Here is a 20,201-nt window from a genome sequence, read left to right as displayed (position 1 = left end):
TACATGGATATCTAAGGTCCTGCCCAGTTACGCCCACAGGGCTGCCCCAGCACGTAAAGTACATACCAGGCCAAGCCACCGGGCCCCACTGTACAGTGTACACCACGTCCCGCACCCATTTCCCATTTACAAGGCCGTGGAGCGAACACATGTAGGCCATGAATCTCATAACGAGTGTTAGACATGCGCCACGAGCCTCGCACTATGGGTGGGAAACGTGAGAATTTGTCCAAAACTAATGCCATATGCCATACAATAAACCTTATATACTTTCTAGTCACTTCTGCAGTTTTTCGGAAGAGAAAAGCAAATTCAAAAGTTTTAGAGCAACTCTGGTTTTTTACGCCTTATCAAAATTAATAGTTCACCCCTACAAATATTGGGATTAGGTTCAATAAATCTTTTTTTTTACACATTTAAGACATGGCTTCATATCATTGTGATTATTATTTTATAAAAAGTACTTTTTTATTTTCTTAAGGATTCTATCATTAATAAGTGGGGTTTAATATACTTTCTCAACCAGAAATTTTGCCTTTTTGTCCCACCGTCCACCGTCTTGGTGTGGGTGGGCCTTTGGGCCCTGCAAGTGTGTGAGGATGGCCAACAAACAGTTGCCGCTCCAGTAAGCGCGACCTGGACCTGCCTCGTAAAGATGCAGACCATTAAAGAAATGAAAAGCAAACGCCGGCGACCGGCGACTGCGACTGCGACTGCGACGGCGGCGTTGGCAAACACATAAAAATGCTTAAATTACTTTTAAGGGGAATTATTTATTATTAATGTGCTGGCCAACAACAACAACAAACGGCAGAAGGGACAACCGCAAGAGGAAAAACCGAGGCTAAGCCAAATTAGAAGGGACGAAACCATTTGAGTTTCAATCATTTTGCATCTGGCCAATGCGTAACACAAAAATGGGTATTCCTAATTTAAATATTTTTTGGGGGCTGGAAATGCAATTTTAAACGAAGGGCAGGAAATGGGGGCTTGTATTGCTCATTTCCGGTCGCTACATTTATTCATATTCCACAAAAACATTCCGCAATCGCTTTGGCAAACACATTTAAATCATTCATGACAGCAGCAGAAAGCGGCAAGTGAAATTCCCCGAGTGCATTTGACATTTTGCAGGCCACGCACATTTTTTGGTTCCGATAGCGATTGCGATTTGTTTATAACCAAGTCCGATTCAATTTCGTAGCCAACACCATTCTAGTCGCCAAAAAACAATTAAATGAGTAGAATTATTTATTTATTTTTACGGTGTGACGACGAATTGGGAGAAGTGACATGCGCAGCTGTTGTACGGTTTTCACAAAATTGAAAACATTTTCCCAAACCAAACCCATTCCAAAAAAAAATAAATAAAATGTTTAGAAACCGCAGGTGGATGTGGATAAATAAGGGGGGGTTGTGGGTAGTAACCACGCCCACCTGGGCAATTAATGGGCGCCACGTGCTGTCCAAACCAAATCCAAAGCGCTGCTGACCGCCATCACTTCAAGTTGAGCCTGCGTCACAATTATGTTCGGTATTCGTAATATCCCATAGGTTCGGGGGCCTTTTGAAGTTGGCTAATCTCTAATCTACACAGGCATTAGCCCATCTCAGCGATGAGATTGGGATGGTCAGGATGGTCAGGCAGATGGGATGACGCCATTGAGCCTGCAGCGTTTTTCGAGCCTCTGCTGATGATATTGACATTTATGCTTGACCCACAGTTTGACATTTTTTCTTCCTCATTTTTTTTAGCAGGCTTCATTTTCGGGGGTCCAATTTTTTGTTGACACTCGGCCGCACCTGCTGTCTGGCTGTCTATTTGTTTTGGGCTAATGTCGGTGGCCAAGAGGACATGTGATATCGGATGGTGGATGGTACATGGTTTGCACTGGCTGTAAATGCGCATTAGTCGAAGAGCGACCCTATATGAAGACTGCTAATAAGGAGCTGAGCCAGCGGCGACAGCAAAACCCTCGTCAACAACCTTGGACCAACAGGACTTGTTGAAACAATGCGCGTCGCACAAAAGTCCTTGCACAATCAATGCCAGCCGGCCTTTGTTTGTTTGCATTCCCCCCTTAATCCTCCCCATCTTAATCCCAATCCCAATCCCAATCCAAATCAGAATGCGAATTCCAATTCCTGGCCGCCGTTCGGCCTGGGGCACCATTAAAAAATCAACGCCCAAGCCGGGCTCACAAAGTGCCTTCATTATGCGTCCGGTTTTTCCTTTCCGTTCTTGGGCACTGGAAAATGCGAAAGTCTGGCACATTTTCGCCTTATTCCTTGGCCGAGAAGAAAGAACGGAAAGCTAAATTTCTATACGCACAAAAGGCGTAACAATCAGGCTCTGGGCATCATAAAATCTATATGTATATATGGAGCCCCTTTTGTTTGGACTGCATGATTTCTGGCGATTGTAATCAATAATTTACGCATTTTCATTTTGGCCAGCCCCAAGGAGGCATTAGTGTTGGGGCCGCAATTACAAAGACAGAAGTGCCAGCCATTCAGGCGTGAATGTGTGTGCGTTTTCCCTTTTTTCCTGTCCTTTTTTTTGCTTTTCCATTTTCTTTTTCGGCCAAGTTATCCCCAAAACGCCTTTTCTCGAGTCAACGCTGCATATATTTGAGTGCTCTTGAGCTTGCTTTTCGGTTGGGAAAGTGGAAAAGTAAAAGGGAAATTGTTTCAACATCATTTGCAGTCCTTCTGTTAATTTGCACGCATTTCAAAGTTATTTATTTATATTTAATTTTTGGCGCTGCCTGCACTTTCATTTTGGCCCTCCCCTTCAAACCAAAAACCATTATTACCAAGCATCCCATTGTTGCCCTGTGGATGCCATTATTCAGCTGGTAATTCCTTGAGGATTGTGTTTACTTGAGTGCGCATGTGGCTGCCAATTGACGCGTATTTGGCTTTGTGCTTTGCTCTCTCTTATATAATACACAATTATTGAGCCACGCCGTGATTGCCATTTTTAGCGAGCGGCGAACCGAGCAGCTTGTTGAATAATAAGCAGCTTATCCTTCAGCCGGAACGTTTATTCTGGGATTTTGCTAGCAGCAGCTAGCAGCTTTGTGCTGAATTTTAAATGGTCTATGTGGATAAGGCGAAAAATGCTTGGTCTTTAATTCGTTCCATATCGTATGCTTAAATATCGCAAAGCATGGCAATTAATAAGGTGCGTAGGAAGTCGCAGGACGCCCACTCATTACGCATACGACACATGAGCCCGTGGGTTGAGTCGAAAGTCAAGGAGGCACAAGAGCGCACATTCATAAGCACCTACCATTAACATTATTAATTCAATTTAACGCTCGGAATGCTTTATTCATCCGTGGCTCCATCAACATGGGGGCTCATTAGGAGCTAGAGCGCTGAGTCACCTGCCGCATATTAACTGCATGGCATTAAATACTGTCGAGCTAAGCAATATCGTTACAGTCAACACAGGCTATAATGGTCGGTTAGATTACGCAGTGAAAGAAAACATTATAAATAGAAATAGCTGGAAAGTTGTACATTTACAAAAATGTAGACAATTCATAATCTGATTTATTTAAAACTTTTAAGATTTTTCAAATGGGTTAGGATTAAAGTTATTAATAATACGAATTTTTGAATTCACTTTGGTGTTAACAGAAAAAGGTGTCCAAAAGTATGCTATAAAAAACACGTAGTTTTTAAAATGAATGAAATAAACTGTTGCATACTTTCAGACACATTTATAAAAGATTTCAAAACACTGGTGTTTTCTGTACCATAATATGAATCTCAAATGAATGAAACTTAACATAGAGCTTTGTAAATTTTAGAAAAGTTTAAATATACTTTATAATGCCTGGATTCTGTAGCACAGTGCTAATTCTCACTCACACACCCACACTCATTGGTATGAAAACATTCCCTGTACATGAGGAGTTGGTGAAATTAATTAAGCCAGCTGCTGTTGGAGAAGAGAAGAGAAAACAATTCATACATGGACTGGCTTGCTCCGGGCTGCATTTCATTTGCTTTGCTGCGGAAGCTGTAGATATTGGAAAGCAGATAGTGAGATACATGAGCCACTTTAGTTTTAAGCGAGGGATAATTTGAAAATCTCTTTACAGGCTCACCAGCTATTTAGATAGCAGCTTTAGGCGATTAGGGGTTTCACTTGATTAAAGCGACTCACTTCCGGGGGCAGTGAAAATCTACAAATTACTAACCGACTTTTCGCACTCTGTCACTTTCTGCCTTCGGTCGATCTCTCTCACTCACTCAATTTGCAGTAATCACACTTTATTTGTCTCATTTCTGGTGTTCATAAAAAAGTGGAAGTTCGACCCCAGTTTTTCCCACATTTTTCTCGCTTTTCCGTATTGTTTGTCATGCGTTTGAGCGCGTGCCTAGATTTTAGCTAGTGTTTTATTGCCTACTTTGGGTCGACCCACTCGTCCAAGGATCTTTTATCCCTTTTTTCCCCACCATGCGTTCCGTGAACAATACTTTCAAGTGAACAAACACACACAGGCACAACTGCACTAAAATAAAATTACACCCACTGTGGGAGGGGTTGGAAAAACAAAACATTTGCCTTTCATTTGCGCCCCCTTTGCATAATAAAAATGTGTAGTTTACTTCCTTTTTTCCCGCCCCTTGCTCACACATTCGCCGCTCCCACTTTGCTAGCCCTTTTTCCAGGCATTTGCCGTCGTTATTGTTTGTTTGTTCTTGTTTCTCCCGCTTTTCCCCCGCTTGATTTTTCCAGTGTCTCCGTATCTCAGTGGGTGCGGCTTGTACGAGTTTGAGTGTGTGTGTGACATTTCCGGCTCTGTTTAATTTTCCATTCAGCCTGCTTCACTCTACCCTTCCACCGCCGAGTTATTCCCTTTCGTTTTTTTTTCGGCATTTAATGCGAGTTCTTTTTCACTCTCGGGCTTACAATAATAAACTTTTTAGTGCCTAGACATGTTTTTGCCTAGTTGAAGTGGGGTTTGTATGCCAGATAGCAGGGAAATACCAAATAGACAAGAGAGATACTGGCGTTTTTTAATTAATTTTGCCTACTGGCAGCGAATTGTTTTGATGTGCACCATGCGGCTTGCTAACGCCTGTCTGTCGCGGCAATAAAATAAAATCTACAAGGCTGACTTCAAATTGTCCTCGCTGTGTGTTTTCGGCAGTGATTAAATTGTTATGGCTGAGCAGCAAACCCCAAGAAGTCTTGTGTGATTTTCCAGGGCCATAACCCGATGGCTAATGACTGCAGATTGAACTTTTTGGCCATAACTCGGGCGTAACTGTACTTCCGTGATTTTTGAATGGCTCTTGGTTTTGTGGAAAACAGGTTCAATTTATGCGTTTTGCTGTCATTTGTTTTGCTTGACCACACGGCCTGCTAAGCTCTTTCGGATCCTGGACTCCGGAATCCCGAATCCTGGGGTCCTGGCCCACAAATTTATGCGCCATCACTTTCGTTGGTTGGTCTTTCGAATCCGGTTGCCTTCCGCTCAAATCCCTTAAAACCTCATGACCTCCGACACAAGAAAGGGAAGAGCCAGGATCATTCATTTATTTTGCAGGAACTGCCGGCAGCGTTTGACTTTCGTTTCGTTTCAATTCTGCTTTAAACTGCTCGCTCTCGACCTTTGTCAAAAGTTTTGCGGCCGACAAAACTTTGTGGTTAAAATCAAACTGTGGATAATGATGAATGCGGCTGTGGTGGCTCTTGGCATGTGGGCCTGAATAATTAACGCTTCGCTGGGTTTTCGCATTTGAATCCTGACTCTTGTCACTCGGACTTCGACTTGGATTTGGACTTGGTCAGTTTATATTTCGATTTTTTGTCCAATTTATGGATTTTCCTGAAATTTATTTCGGGTCGCCTCTCACTGATTAGGGTTTTTTTTCGAGATTTATGCTGCAGTTGTTTCCTGCTGCGAGCATCCCTATTAAGGCTCATTAAGGATCAAGTTCAAGGGGAATAAAATATATTTGTCATCGGCTTGGCTTTAATGGAAAACAGCGGGGAAAAAGCGAAGCTTCGCCGCTCATAAACTCATAAATTTGGTGAAAAATGGCAAATCGATTCCACTCGCTTTTTTGCGGTCATTGTTATTACAAAACTGTCAGGGTCCCGAAAAAAAGAAGACCAAGTGGAAGGCAAATGCAGGGCGCTCGGCTATATCTCCTCCGTTAACTTTTTGTCCCAGGCCAGTTGGCAAATCCCTTTTGATAAAGTGCCTTCCATCCGCTGGCAGAGATCTCCTCCCTCTTTTCTTGGCCTCGAGTGTCGCATTATGGCCATTCTCGATTCTCGGAAGGCGACGCCTCGATGGCTTCGCAGTTTCCAGCTCAGTTCCTTTTTAGTGGCGAATTTGGCAATAAGAGGCGACCAGATTTATGCAACTGCTTTCATGCGTAATTATTTGCTGACATCTTAATAGTTTTTCCAAGTCTCTTTAGCCGCTTTGACGTTTCTCGTTTTTCCCTACTTTTTTTTACAGCCAAAAATAGCTGACAATCGACTTTGCTTCGCCTTTTGAGGAGTAAGTGCAAAAGCTGGCGGTTCATAAATATTTTAGATCCTACACTTAGGCATAATTGTTTTGCGGAAGCTTTCCTTTTTTATTTGCTTGCTGAGATCCGTTTGGGTTTTTATTTTGTTGGGAGTAGCTGAAGAAGCAGCTGTCACCCACACACACTTGCCTGTATTTATTGGAGGCCTCTTAATGGGCCCCCGTTTAACGACATTGCCAGGAGCACCATAAATAATACAAATAATAGAAAACGCTGGAATATAAAATTCCCTTTTCCCTGTTCCAGTGCCTCTTTGTCTTTGTGACAATTTGTCGTGTGAGCAACTTTTTTTGATAGGCCAAAAAAAGAGGAGTGTATAAACCTGGCTTTCCCTACTTTCTCTGCCTACCTCTATGGATATCTGTTTGTCTGTCTGATGCTGCTGCTCCTCCAGGCGGGCCAAAAACAAGCTTAAGTCCTTGTCGTCCTTGGCGCAGGCGACGCCACCTTGGGGCTTTTAAGTTTGACGCTCGTTTATAGACTTTGCACACTTTGCATTTACTTTACGGGCGCCGCTGATGCGGCTGATAATAAGACCACGCGGCGTATGCGCAATGTTAGGCCAGGCAGTGGGAAAATACAACGTGGAATGGTAAGGCAGGCGAAAGTTGGCGCCCAACAAAACTTTTTACGGCCCGATACACACACGCCTCTGCACAGAGACACCTATCCTGCAGGATTCCAGCATCCTTAGCATCCTTAGCATTCCGCCCGAGGCCATTGGAGGCTTGCTTTTGTTTCGCCGAAGCTTGTTTTATAACTTTTTGATTGTCTTTGCGCCAAATTTGTGCAAAATTGTTCAAGTCTTGCTAGCACACCTGCAAATTGTACGAGAGGCATACATTACGGCCTGCCATGTATAATATTTGGCTTAATCTGATTTCTGCCACTCAAGTTAACTTCGACAGCGGCTGGCGGGTCGAAAACTTTGCCCGGCGGCTGAGCAACAATTTATAGACCGTTTACAATATTTATTTCGATTGGTGGGCCAACTTTTTCCTTCTTTTCCGGGGTATTGCTTCCTCTTTTTTTGTATATTTTTGATGACTTTATTTTGCAGTGTGTGCGGTGAGAGTCCATTAAAGTGCAATGCCGGGGGAAACTTTCATTAGATATGCCAAAAGCGTCTTTGCACACACAAGTCAGTAGTCGGCAGTCGGCAGTCGGTAGTTGGTAGTAGCCCCCGGGGGGCGGAGGGAGGAGCAGCTTGCTTTGTCAAAGTCCTCACATGTCATACGGCAGACAGGCTGGCATTCTGGCAGCCTGGCATCCTTATAGCAGACATCCTGGCAGAAGGCATCCAGGAACAGCCACGCAGTCAGTTAGTCTGCTGCAGGCAACGGGCGTCCATCTCCTCGTCTCTTTCGTTGCTTTCCCTTTCTCTGCTGTCGTCGCCTGTCGTCGGCGTGATGTGTGCACACCGAACACATCCTCATGGTCGTCCTTCTCCTGCCCCTCGTCCTTTCCCCACATTTACATCTTCAGTTGGCCTGCCGGAGGGCAGCAGCAGCAGGAGCCCTGCCATTGAGGTTGCACCGAGAGTTGCTGACGGCGCTTCTGCAATTATTACATTTGTATGGACATGTGGCCACATTAAGTATACGACGCGAAGGCCAGCCAGGACCTGCGGCTGTTGTCCTCGGTGGCCCTGTCGCTCAAGTGGCCTGCCACAATATTTATTCAAATGTTATCCAAGCCACCCAACCAACCACCCATCCCACTGTTTAGTTAGGCAAATTGATTTATGTTTTGCTTTAATTTCAAAATTGAATCCAACTTTAAGGGCTGGGCAAACAGTGCCTTCAGCGCGGCTTAATCCTTTATGCCCGTCACGTGCGCCTTTTGTTGCTGTCTGTAAATAAGTGCTCGACAGCCAGTTGGCAACTCAATTAGGCCATCAACTGAGCGAGAAGAAGTGGGCCCTCCTAATGAACTCCGCCATTAAATCTAACCACCATTAAACCACCGCCCACATAAATAATTCAATCACAACAATTTCAGCTCGCTAGCTGAAAATCAATAATAATCGCATTGGAGTGTCTCGAAACTAAGGGCAGTTTCGATTACACACCAGAAGGCAACGTGTTGTAAATTGTTAAGGACCCCCAACAAGATCCTTGGGTAGACTCCACACTCTCCCAGCTGCTAATCTCTGCGGGCGGAGGAGCAAGTCAGTCGCTCCATAAAGATTCATTTCGTTTAATGACTTGAAATTGATTTCACTGTGCCATCGGCGCATTTTATATGACGCCGCTCCTCGGATGAAGGAGGACTCCTTAATGCGGCCGGGGTAAATTGCAAAAACGTGCTTTACGAGCAAGGGATGATCATCGGGGGTCTTCGGTTCTTCAGCTCCTGCTCCTTTTTTTTATATACTTTGGCGTATTAATTTTTCAGCAATTACGTTGCCAGAGCGACAACGTGTAATAGATACAACCGAGGAGTCGAGGAGCGGAGGAGCCTTGGTTTTTTACGAGCTGCTCATTGGGGTTTTTGATTAACTTTCGCCCCCTTCTCCCTTCCGAAATGAAGCTGTAATGAAATTTAATTTTGTGGCACACTTTGGCCCCCGTTAATCAAATCAAACCGATAAAGGCAATTCCCATTAGCAGTGACATTTGCAATTCATTGCGCACGTCAACAAGGATTGCATGTTGCAAGTGCAGGTGCCGTGTGGCTGATAAGCCAGCAATTTACAATTTATTAAAATTAAAAGCATGCGCAACCTGTAAACTGCCGGACATTTCCCACTCCCATGCCAAAAACCACCCCCTCTTTAAAGAACCTTTACAAACTCTGGACCATGGCGGAATGTTTATGAAGTAAATAATCGAAGCGTGCCCAATGAATTATTCATGAGTCTTATGGAAAAGCCAGCAAAAGCAGCCAAAGGTGGCAGGTGCTGAGCGAAGGCGTCCAGTGCGTGACTTTCGGCTTTTTTCGTAGGGCCAAGAAGGACTATTCGGACCCAGACTGGTACTCCCACCCCCACCCATTTGCAATTAGCCAGACGGAGACGGAGTTTTGCATATATGCATAAAAGAGTTAAATGCCAGAATATATAAATTATTCTGTGTGGTAAACTGAAATAATTCAGACTGGCCGAAAAACTTCATTATTGATCTGGCTAAAAATAGAGTACCCTTTGCGAGTTGGGAATACTCAGAAAAAATGGTTGTCTGACTTCTTGAATTTTTTATTTAATAAAATGCTATATTTTCTAAACAATGGCATTTCATAACTTCCAGATTATAAAAAGTTTTTTTTTCTTATATTGTTATTATTTCTCATTTTATATTTTAAAAATAAATTCCGGGCACCATAAAAAAGTTTCTTAAAATTTAAATTCCATTATTTTGGAAATTCTTATATTTTTATGAAAGTCCTAACCAAGTTTATATTGAAATGTCAAACCATAAGAAATTACCCCCTATTTCAAATATTGCTCTTGGTCAATGTGTCAATTATGAGTTCTATTTTAGTGTACCCCCAAACTAATAATCAAAAAGGCAATCAAAAGAGCCACCACAAATGGACAAAACAAACATGAAATTCACTGGGCGAAGTACTTACTTATTGGCTTTGTTTGCTGTAATGCTAAAAGTAAAGCGATTATCCAAAACCTATTCATATTTCCGAATTGATTGGGTCCAGCTGCAGATGGGCAGATGGGGGTTTTTTTTAGACTGGTTAAGCCTTTGATTGAAATCCAAAATGGGCACTCGATGATACTTTCGAAATATCAAACTGTAGCACTTGAGCGATCTGATTATCTTCACAAAACAATAAATGGCATACAATTTGTCGGTGGCTTTTGTTTTGTGGGAATAAATCGACGGGGGGTTCTACTTGTGTTTGGCACCACCACCACTACCGAAACCCTAAGCCTAAGCAATTATTGATCGCGGGTTTTTTGTTTGATATCAGGGAAAGGGAGTTACATGTTTGATTGAACGCGCGCTAATTATTATTATTATTGATACTATATCGCCTGCGGATCGCGCGCACTCGCAGAGCAAGGACCTCGCCGGCAGGTGTCCTGCCCAGCCTTTCACTATCTCTGCTGCACCTTCACTCTCACTTTCGCTTACACTACACTGCACTACACGGCGTGGACTTTGGCTTGGGGCTTTGGCTGTAGAAAACCACTGGCTCCGGGGGCTCTTTGCATGCGCGCACTTGTTGTGCTCGTCGCAAGCGTTTATCCTAGACTGAAGTGGCAGGCGACACGCACTGGCAGCCTGGAAAGTGGACGACGGCTCAGGACGACTCCCACACCTGCGGCCCCCGTTTCGATGTGGGTGGTGCCGGGAGTCCTTTCCAGCTTTCCACTTTTCGGAGCCGAGAGAGTGAAAGCTCGTTCGGAGCTTTCCGTGCGCTCAATTATCCGGCCAGTTGTTGCGCCACGGCAACAGTTCCCATGTGTCCTGCCGAATACGAGTCCTTTCCCGAGTCCAAAGAATCAACAGGCTGCCATTCGAAAGACCATTCCTTCCACTTTGTTTGCTGGCCGGCCAAAGCAGCCGCTTTAAATGCATTAAGTGTGGCCCAGCCGCGGGCCATCCTGCCATTTTAGCCATTTCAGTCATTTTAGCCATTCGACCATTCGTTCATTCGGCCCACGAACACGTCCGTCCACTGGCCTTGTTTTTTTAATTACCCCAGCAATTGTCTGTAATTGGTTTCTGAAAAAACAATTTGCGTTATAGTTTCTATTATCGAGTTATAACATAAACAGTCAATTTAAGAGCTAATTGCGGCTTGTCGCTCGGCGACACTTAGAGCCTGATTCGTTTTCTACGCCTTCTATTCTTAATTAACTAAGCAAATTGCTTTTAATTGGTTTATGAAAAAATCACTTTATTTATGGTTTCTTTTTATTAAATAGTTTTACTTTAATTACTTATGAAAATTTGGTAGTACCTTTAGTATTTTAAATAGTGTTACAAATATTTATAAAAATCCTTAAATTATAAAACATTTTTAAAATATTGTTTTAAAATATAAAAGGCTAGCAAAAGCTTTTAGAATGATAAGGAATGATAATTTTCTTGCATTTGTTCAACTTATATACAAGTACCCAAGCTGGTTAATATTTAGATTTTCCCATCCCTGTGGAATATTTAAATGTATTTGGCCAGCTTAAATATTGTAATTTGTGGTCCCGAACGGTTTCGCCCCAATGTGGCCTTGCCTTCTTGGCCAAGTCGCTCTAGTTCAGGCCACTCCTTCCGCCCTTTTGGCCCCTGACAGCTTGGCATTACTCATTCCCACTAATATCCATGTTGACAGCTATCCTGAGCCGTTCCGATTGCGACTTCAAGAGCAACCTGTCATTGCCACCAGACGTTCCGTTCCGAGTGGCATTTAAGTTTTGATGGAACGGAATGAATACGGAATTATTTAAGCTAATTAACCATTTAAGACGCAGGATCTCCTTTCTCGCAGGACATTCGGGCACGTGTAGAGCTCATTTTATGGGCTTTCTTTTCTACTTTTTAAATTAACGACACGGTGTGAGGTGGAGGAGAGCACAGTGATGGCACATGGCCATAAAGTTTTATGTCCGGCTGCGAGGATCAGGCTCCGCAGGCCGCGTGTCCTGTATCCTGCGCATGGCCGTTTAATTTTCCACGTCCGTCCACTTTTAATTACAAACAATCAAATCAGTTTGTGTTTGTTTTTTTTCCGCTGCCGCTGCCTGGGCCACATCATTGTCACAGCGAAAAGGCAAGGACTGCAGACAGGACACGGAGGTCCTGCTGGTCATCCTGCACTGGGCCGCCATTTTCTGTATTTTCCGTGTGTGTTTGGACTTGGGCTTTGACTGCCTGCCAGCCTGTCATCATTAGTGACCACAACACAACACAAAAGTTGACATTGCGCTAAATGGGAAACGGAAAATGGGGCCAGCGACTTGTTTGCTCGGTGGGGATATATCTGCTGACATATCTAGTCTAAGGCATTAAGTCATAAAAAGCGTGGTAGCCGCTAATTTGCGAAATTATTTCGCTGGCCTTCAATTAGGTTAACTTCTAGCCTTCTACACTAACCCCGGGGAAATACTAAAAATAATACCAGACATAATACGAGAAATAATACTTCTCCCTAATCAAAAAAAGATGATATCGCACTCGACCTGCGCCATGTAAAAACTAAACAAATATGGGGCTTTTCCATTTTGCAGTCTGCATGGAAAACGGGATGGGGAAAATGGAATAAATGCTGGGGAGCCAAATATTTGTTCCTCTACTGCCAGGCCGTATTTGTTTATGTAAATTCCGAGCCCGTTTTGACGGAACCGTAATTTTAGCTGTTCGTGCAATTAAAACACAACTACAAATAAATTTTAATAACAAAAAGTTATGCATTGCATGTGCAGCCAAGTGAAGAATGATAGAACCAACAAACAAAACCACAAACTTATGTTCTCGTTTAGGAAATCTCTGATTGTTGAAAATAACAAATTTCAAAACGCGAAACTAGAAGAAATTTGCACAGCTGTAAAAAAAAAACAAATTGTAATGCCCCCCGGCAATTTCGAGCACTCAGCCACAGGAACTTTCGACCGCCGAATGCCTTTCCAAGGGGTTTCCATTTTTCGGTTGGGCAAGACACGCGTGTTCTGGCCAAAATGCAAGTAAAACCAACGGCTGCGAAAACAAAAGCTCGGCCTTTACTCTCTGCTTCTGCTTTTTTGCATTGCCTTTTGGCCTGCTGAAAACTGAACAACACACGCGGCCAACAAAGCTCATTTACACGGGAAATAGCCTAAGTGCAAAAACCATTTAAATGCAAATTAAGCACAAAGTGAAAACATGTGAACAAAGCGCCAGCCGAGCACACATACATACACGATTTGGGGCAGGTCCTTCCACTCCACTCCTGGCTTTCCAGCTCCTGGTTATTTTGGCTTACACATCGGCTCTGGCTACGGATTTTCGGAGGAATGCCCAACAACTTTGGGCTGGCTGCTCTAAATGTAAAATAGTTTAGCGCCGAAAGCGCCACAACAAATACCTCTGGTCGAGGTCCTTCTGCTCGGAGGTCCTTCTGCCCTGATTTGAATAAATTCATATGCATAAATGGGCTTTCGGCCAAAAGGGAAAGGGAAGTCAACTGCAGCTGACAAAATCAACAACCTGCTCCGTAATTGAGTCGAAGATTGAGGTTCCCAGATATCCACCTGGTCGATGGCCGTTACTCCTCGTCCGGCCAACTTCACGAGCAATTTACCCGCTGCGTATCAGCCACGGGCTAATGAAGTTACACACAGCCAGCCAGTCAGCCAGCTGCAGGGGTTGGTTTTATGGCCCAGGTGCATTACATCGGGCAAAAGGGGTATGGGCCTGGATGCCGGCCATTGCACACCAGTTGAATGAGTTGAATGAGCTCGGCTCGATGGACGTGGCAAAGCCAGGGGCTTCGACTCCTGGCGCCTCTCTGAAGGCTTCTGGTCGGGGTGGTCAACGCTTCTGGATGGCTGACAGGAAAGTATTTTCTGGGGGGTTTTACATCCAGGTTTAAATACCATTCGAAAGTTTTAATTTGTTAAAATTGTTTAATTATTCGCTTGATTTCGAAACAATTTTTACATTGCTCTTTAAAGGGCATATATTTGCAAATACCTTTTCCTAAGGCATTAAAATGAGTATAGATTCCTAGTTGTTCTATTTTAAATAAAATAGCTACTCTAAAATTCCTTAAAAAATATAAATTTAAATTTCGACCAATACATATTTTTTTCAAATCTTGTTTTCGTGTTATTTTTTCCGCAAAATGTTGAATTTTTTATGCATATTGAAAGTATGTGCCAAATGCTCGATACATTTTTTTTTTCAGGTTAATAACATTTGGATGTTCCTATCTCAAAGTTAAGTTTTAGAAATTTCAAAGTGTTTTATATTTTTTTTTCCAAATCAATTTTGTAAACCTTTTGAAACCGACTTTGCAATATGCCCCTTGCTTGCAGGACTGTGATTTTAAGAGTTACTTTAACCCCTAGAAACCCCTCTGGATTCGCCCCTGATTGATGGTCGGCTGCGATGGCTGGGCCTGCAAATGTCCAGAGCGCAATGCGATAGTCTTTGATTATATCACACCAGAAGGTCTGAAAGGACAGGAAGGAGCGAAAGGACCAGATCCCGACTGCCGACAGTGCGTGAACTCGATGCGAGTTGTCCGAGTGTTTGCTTTATTTATGTGCACTAAACAAACAGCCCGGCACGGACATCACTCCCCGGGGGGCAAAATGGCGGTGCAGGTGGTGGAGGTTTTCCTGTACAGATGGTGGCACCACCACCCACCAGCTGCTGCAAATTGAGCAGCCAGCCGCAATTATTTTTACACACACACAGGGAAAGGCGAAAAAAGAGCGAGCGTGGGAGTCGTTTAACACATTCCGCAATTGAACTCGATTGGGACTCCCGATTTCAGACACTCGATTGCAACCGAACTAGAACTCTTTGTTTGCCCGCGAGCTTTATTATTTAGCGTGCTATTATTTGCCCGTGCGTGACAATGAATCACTGGGGAGTGGACAGCAGAAATTAGTTTTAAAATCAATTTATTGATTAGGAAAAGCACTTCGAAGGGGGAAATCAATCTAAATTAAATCCCGCAAGAATTACTTATCAGCCAAAAGTTTGGGCAAGGCCAGCCACATGAATTAAGTCATGATACTTGGTTCGATATTAGCTTGTTGATTCTGTGACCATTCCGAGTTGATGGGTTCATTCTTGTAAAATCTTATTAACTTTCATTGTTGTTGGCCGTTACTATGGGATGTGTATGGGATGTGTATCAACTGTCACAATGAAGTTTTGTCTCGCACGTTCTGCTGCCAAAGGCGACCCACATTCGTTGTGCTCACAGTTCATTTGATATTAATATAGACGCTGGCTACTGGTCACTGGTGCCCATGATGATGATGATGCTCTGCCGTTGCCGCTACATATGTTTTCATTTGTTTGACGCTGATGATGACAACCCTCATCAAAACTTTGCACCGATGGCCGCTCGATTGCTCGGGCGAGTGGTCAACGGCTGTTGACAGGCCACTTTGACATCGTGTGGGTTGCGAAAGTCCCTGGTCCTGTTGGTCCTGGAAAGGACACTCGTTGTATGTGTATATGGTACAGTGATACATAATTAAAAAGCCGAGGGGCAGAGGGGGCGGAACTTTTGATGCCACGCTCGGATATACCAAATAACCCCCCTTAATGGCCAAAAGGGACAAAGTTTCTGATTTTCAACATAAAAGTAAACAAGTTGCTTCCAGGTAATTTATTAAGCTTCTGCTGGCCGTGCAACCCAAATTGGTAGCTGTTCAAGCTCAAGTTGAGGCAATTGAAAGAGGCAACGGGAAAAGCGCAGAGGTGCAAAGTCAATGAAAATCAAGTGCTGTGGAGAGAGAGGATATGGCAGAACTATGAGGGAATGGGAATCGAAGAAGCCCCCCGGGATTCAGCGAGCCAGAGAAACCAGTGAAAGAGCATACAGAACACATGGAGAAATCATTTGTAGTAATTGAAATCGAACAAAGCACAAGTTGCACAGCAAAAGGAAAATGGAAAAGAAGAAGGATAGAAGCAGAAAAAATGCGACTGCCATTGGGGCTCCGAAGCACAAAATAAATGTACACGGATTGAAAGGTTGGCTTCTGGTTTTGTCTGGTTTTTGCCACCAGCTCGAGCTTTACAAACTGACTTCCGCAGGCAGCCCCCCATTCGAATTCGAATGTGAATGTGCCACACCAGCACCTCTAGAACTGAAGCTCAACCTCCGAAGTGCGGAACATGTGTTGAAAACGTGTTCAACACGGCCAAATGACGGCGACATCGGCAAAGCCATATTGTATATATGTATGTATATTTCATACCATACCATTTGTGCAAGGATCCTGTTCCTGCTGGAGCCAAAATCAGCAACAATTCGCCGCTCAAGTGTGAGCAGCGTATGCAATCGTGCATGGCTTAGACGCGCATCTTGAATGACGTTAATGCGACTAAGCGGGAATCTTAACGCGACACACGACCGACATTTACCCACATATATAGAGTATATACAGTATACTGTATATATGCAAATTTCACACCCCCCTGCTATCTATAATAGGCAGCCGCTTGTCTAGTCATTGAATCGATTCAATCACACACTCCTGCCACACGGGGCGTATACGTAATGCCTCTTAATTGCGGGGCGGCTTGTGTGCAAAGGAGTTGCTAAATGGATTTCACAACCAAACGAATTTTATATACCAAGGTAAAGTGTGATTCAATCACGTAACGTTTAACCAGAAATATGCAGAAATATCGAAATGCAATTTTCGTATAATTGACCTTCTTTCTTAAATTAATAATCCAGAGTAACGAAAGCCAAGGTTTTCCCTTTATACGCTTAAATTTTCCGAAAATGGAAACTCGCTTTTCTGTCGATGCCAGCAAGAAATGATTGGAAAAGCGGAAAAACATTTATCCTCAATTATATACACGAAATCGGATTCGTTTTGGGGCGAAATCAAGGGCACACTGACTGCCATAAAAAGGCGAACACGCTGTCGCAAAACAAGTCAATAAAATGCGTTAAAAATTAGTGCAACACGCGGATGGGTTGTTTCCAGCCTGATTGGCACTTAATTGACCATTCAATGGCTGGCTCTTGATTTTCAACCGTTGTTTTGTTAAATGCAAATGCGTTGACTTTTTGCGGCCAGTGTGCGCGTGTTAATTAACTGCCCGGATAGGTATGCTAATGCAAATAAAAATGCAATTGCAATTGCCACGGTTATAACTGCCTAACGGTTGAGTTACGCTCGCACGTGCTCCTCCTTCATGTGTGTGGGTGTAAATGCGAATGCGAATGTGAGTGCAGGTGCTCGCTTGAGTGCACTCAAACACTTTTGCTGCTTGGGCGATTTCAATAACGCAGCGTTCAGCGTTACATCGATGCTGCAGATGTCGAGGGAGAAAAATGGGAGAAGGGTGTGGGGGCTCTAGCATCCCGTCGAGTTTGGCCCTCAATGCCCCAACCATTTGGCCTCAAGTTCGCCATGGTCAGATAGACAATTGATGCTCTCCGCTTGGCTTCGCCTGGCGTGGCTGTTTAACCCTGCCAATTGGCCAAACTTGCAGTTTCTCGGGACGGCTTCGTTGCACGGTGAAAATATATTAGAGATAAATTAAATCTAAATTAAATTTTAATTTTAATGTAAGCTAACTTAAAATAGTAAATAAATCCCTAAATAGTAACTTGATAAAAAATTGTAGCTATTAAAATATTCATTTAAATGTTTTTTTGTTTACACAAACTACCTAAAAATTTTTTTTTAATACATAAAGATAGAAAAATTTTTAAATGAAATTGAATTGCTTCGTAATTAACCTGAAACATAGAGCATAATATAACATGATGTCATTTACTAATCTAATCTAATAATAATTTTCACAATAACTCGCATTAAGCTTATAATATCATTACGATAGTATTTACTGCTGTAAAATACCTTCTTAGCTCATTTCTCAATTCCTTTTTTATTGATAAAAATAAATGTTGTTTACTGACACTCGAAATATCATTTGCAAGTGCCTTGCACATGAATAACTCATCATTTTCCCCCTGTGTGTGCAAATGTCGATTTCAAAAAGTGCCTGGCAAAACGAATGCGACTGGTGAATGTGAATGTGTGTCGATAAGTGCACACAATCCATTCGGTATTCAAATTACTTTAAATCGCATTTGTCTCGCGTGTGCCGAGGTGCTCGGAGGTCCTTTTAGCTCCTGCTGCTCCTTGTGCTCCCTGTGCTCCTTCCACTGGCACGTCCTCTCCGCAGAGTTGCAGTTAAATTTGAGCAGGACTGCCAAATCAAATTTAGTAAAAGTCACTAGCACAAGAGTTCGTACGACTGCCACTGCCTGAGTAAACACAGATACTCGTATACTCGATGTGCACATGTGCAGTTGCAGATACTCTGTCACAGACAGACAGTTTGGTTTTCAATTAAATTTATGGCTGGTCAACACAAAAGAGGGTGGGGAATGGGTGGAACAGGGGTATGTAGCATATATATGTGTGTAGTTTTAAGGGGACAGGCGGGCGCTCCACTTTAATGGCTGAAAACTGAAAGCAGAAAGCTGAAAGCCAAGAGCCAAAAGCGAACGGGAAAGTTCATTTCGGCGTGAAAGGACGAAAATCGATTAGATCCAAATCTTTTAATAAGTTTCATTTCCGTTTTGTGCTGCCTTTCGGTTGGGCGCTGTCTGCGGCTGAGAACGGCCTTGCCACTCCCCTTTTCCTCCACCACCACCACCCCCCACGGGGCACTCCCATTTGCATTGCGGCTTGTGGGCTAGAAACTGTCTAAGAAGCAGCACACCCCCCCTTTTATTACGTATATTAGGGTGCGATTTGGAAATTGCGGTTCAATTGAGTTTCGGGACTTGTCGATTGCCGGCAGTCAAGTGGTTGGCAAGCAAATTAGGCCAAACCAAACGGCATAATGCCACACTCTGTGGCCAGGGAAACTGGAGGCCCACATCCCACCACACCACCCACACAGCAGGGGGCACAGCGATTTATGATTGACTTGCCCCGGCCAATCTGCCTATCCATTGTCATCGATAATTCGTTCGGCGATTGTGATCTCCGCTTTGCCAACTCAGTCGTGAATGTTTCATGAGTGCTGGAGCTCCTGTGTTTTCGAATTAAGGCATTAACGAACCGATTCCGGGGAAAAGCTAATTGTCTCGAGGTTTACTGTCATGTAGGCAATCAGGTAGCAAATGGTCGGAGCATAGAAATGGAAATGCCCACCCCAACTTCGCAAGCAATTTGCTGGCCCCCGAAAACAAAAGGGATAATGATAGGCACAGCAGGCTCCTGTTCCTGCCAGGATATCTGGTCAACAGTAAGGCGGCCAGTGGGCTATTTCCTCCACTAACAAAAGTTAGATACACAGAAAGAAAACAAATTACTTATGTACGTGGTAGTTAAGAGTTGTAAATATTTAATAATAGGTAGTTCAGATTAGGAATATACAAGAGTGCCAAATCAAGTGACTTAAGTTTGGAATTTTCTTATGAGAGTGTCGAAAAGTACTTTTTTTTTTTGGTTCAAAAATCCTTTGAATTCATATTTGAAACTAGGTGTTTTTTCACTGCATACTTTTAGACACCTTTATATATTTTTAGAAATCAACAGTAATTTAATTTTAAATGACTTCCTTTTTTCGTATTAATAACTTAAATTTTTTGATCACTTTGAAGTTTTTGAAAAACAAATTTTAAATAAAGTAAGACTATCTTGATGGTATTAAACTGTATGTATGTATACGATTAAAATGTTAAGATTACCTTTTTTTAAATCTTTCATTTTCGCTTTGTTAATTTGAATTCCAATTTTCGCTCCATGTTGGAGCTCAGCTGCGGCTTTTGGCCACGCTTCTTTTGGACGCCTTCGTCGTGTCTTTTCTTTCAGCCGGATTAATTGGCTGCGATGCGACAGACAGGCACACACACACAAGGTAAGCAATCACACACACTGTGACAGCTGCAGGACTTCACGTATGCCGCGTCATCAAATCATTCACGCGGCCTGAAAGCAGGCAACACTATTTTTACTTGGGCCGCAACTTATT

General features: G+C 43.2%; 1 protein-coding gene across 1 annotated transcript in view; it reads right to left on the bottom strand.

Moving 5' to 3' along the window:
- beat-VII (beaten path VII) overlaps nucleotides 1-10,243 on the bottom strand; it is a 38,872-nt gene extending 28,629 nt beyond the window's left edge. The window contains exon 1 of the mRNA XM_017142929.3: nucleotides 10,141-10,243. Within this exon, the coding sequence (XP_016998418.2) occupies nucleotides 10,141-10,198 (58 nt within the window). The 5' untranslated portion in view covers nucleotides 10,199-10,243. The remainder of the gene's footprint in view (nucleotides 1-10,140) is intronic.
- Between the last annotated feature and the right edge of the window lie 9,958 nt (nucleotides 10,244-20,201).

Source organism: Drosophila takahashii, chromosome 3R (genome assembly GCF_030179915.1).
Source record: "Drosophila takahashii strain IR98-3 E-12201 chromosome 3R, DtakHiC1v2, whole genome shotgun sequence".
NCBI classification, from domain to species: Eukaryota; Metazoa; Arthropoda; class Insecta; order Diptera; family Drosophilidae; genus Drosophila; species Drosophila takahashii.
Note: the sequence above shows the minus strand (reverse complement) of the source record. Positions and strands in the feature narration are given on the sequence as shown.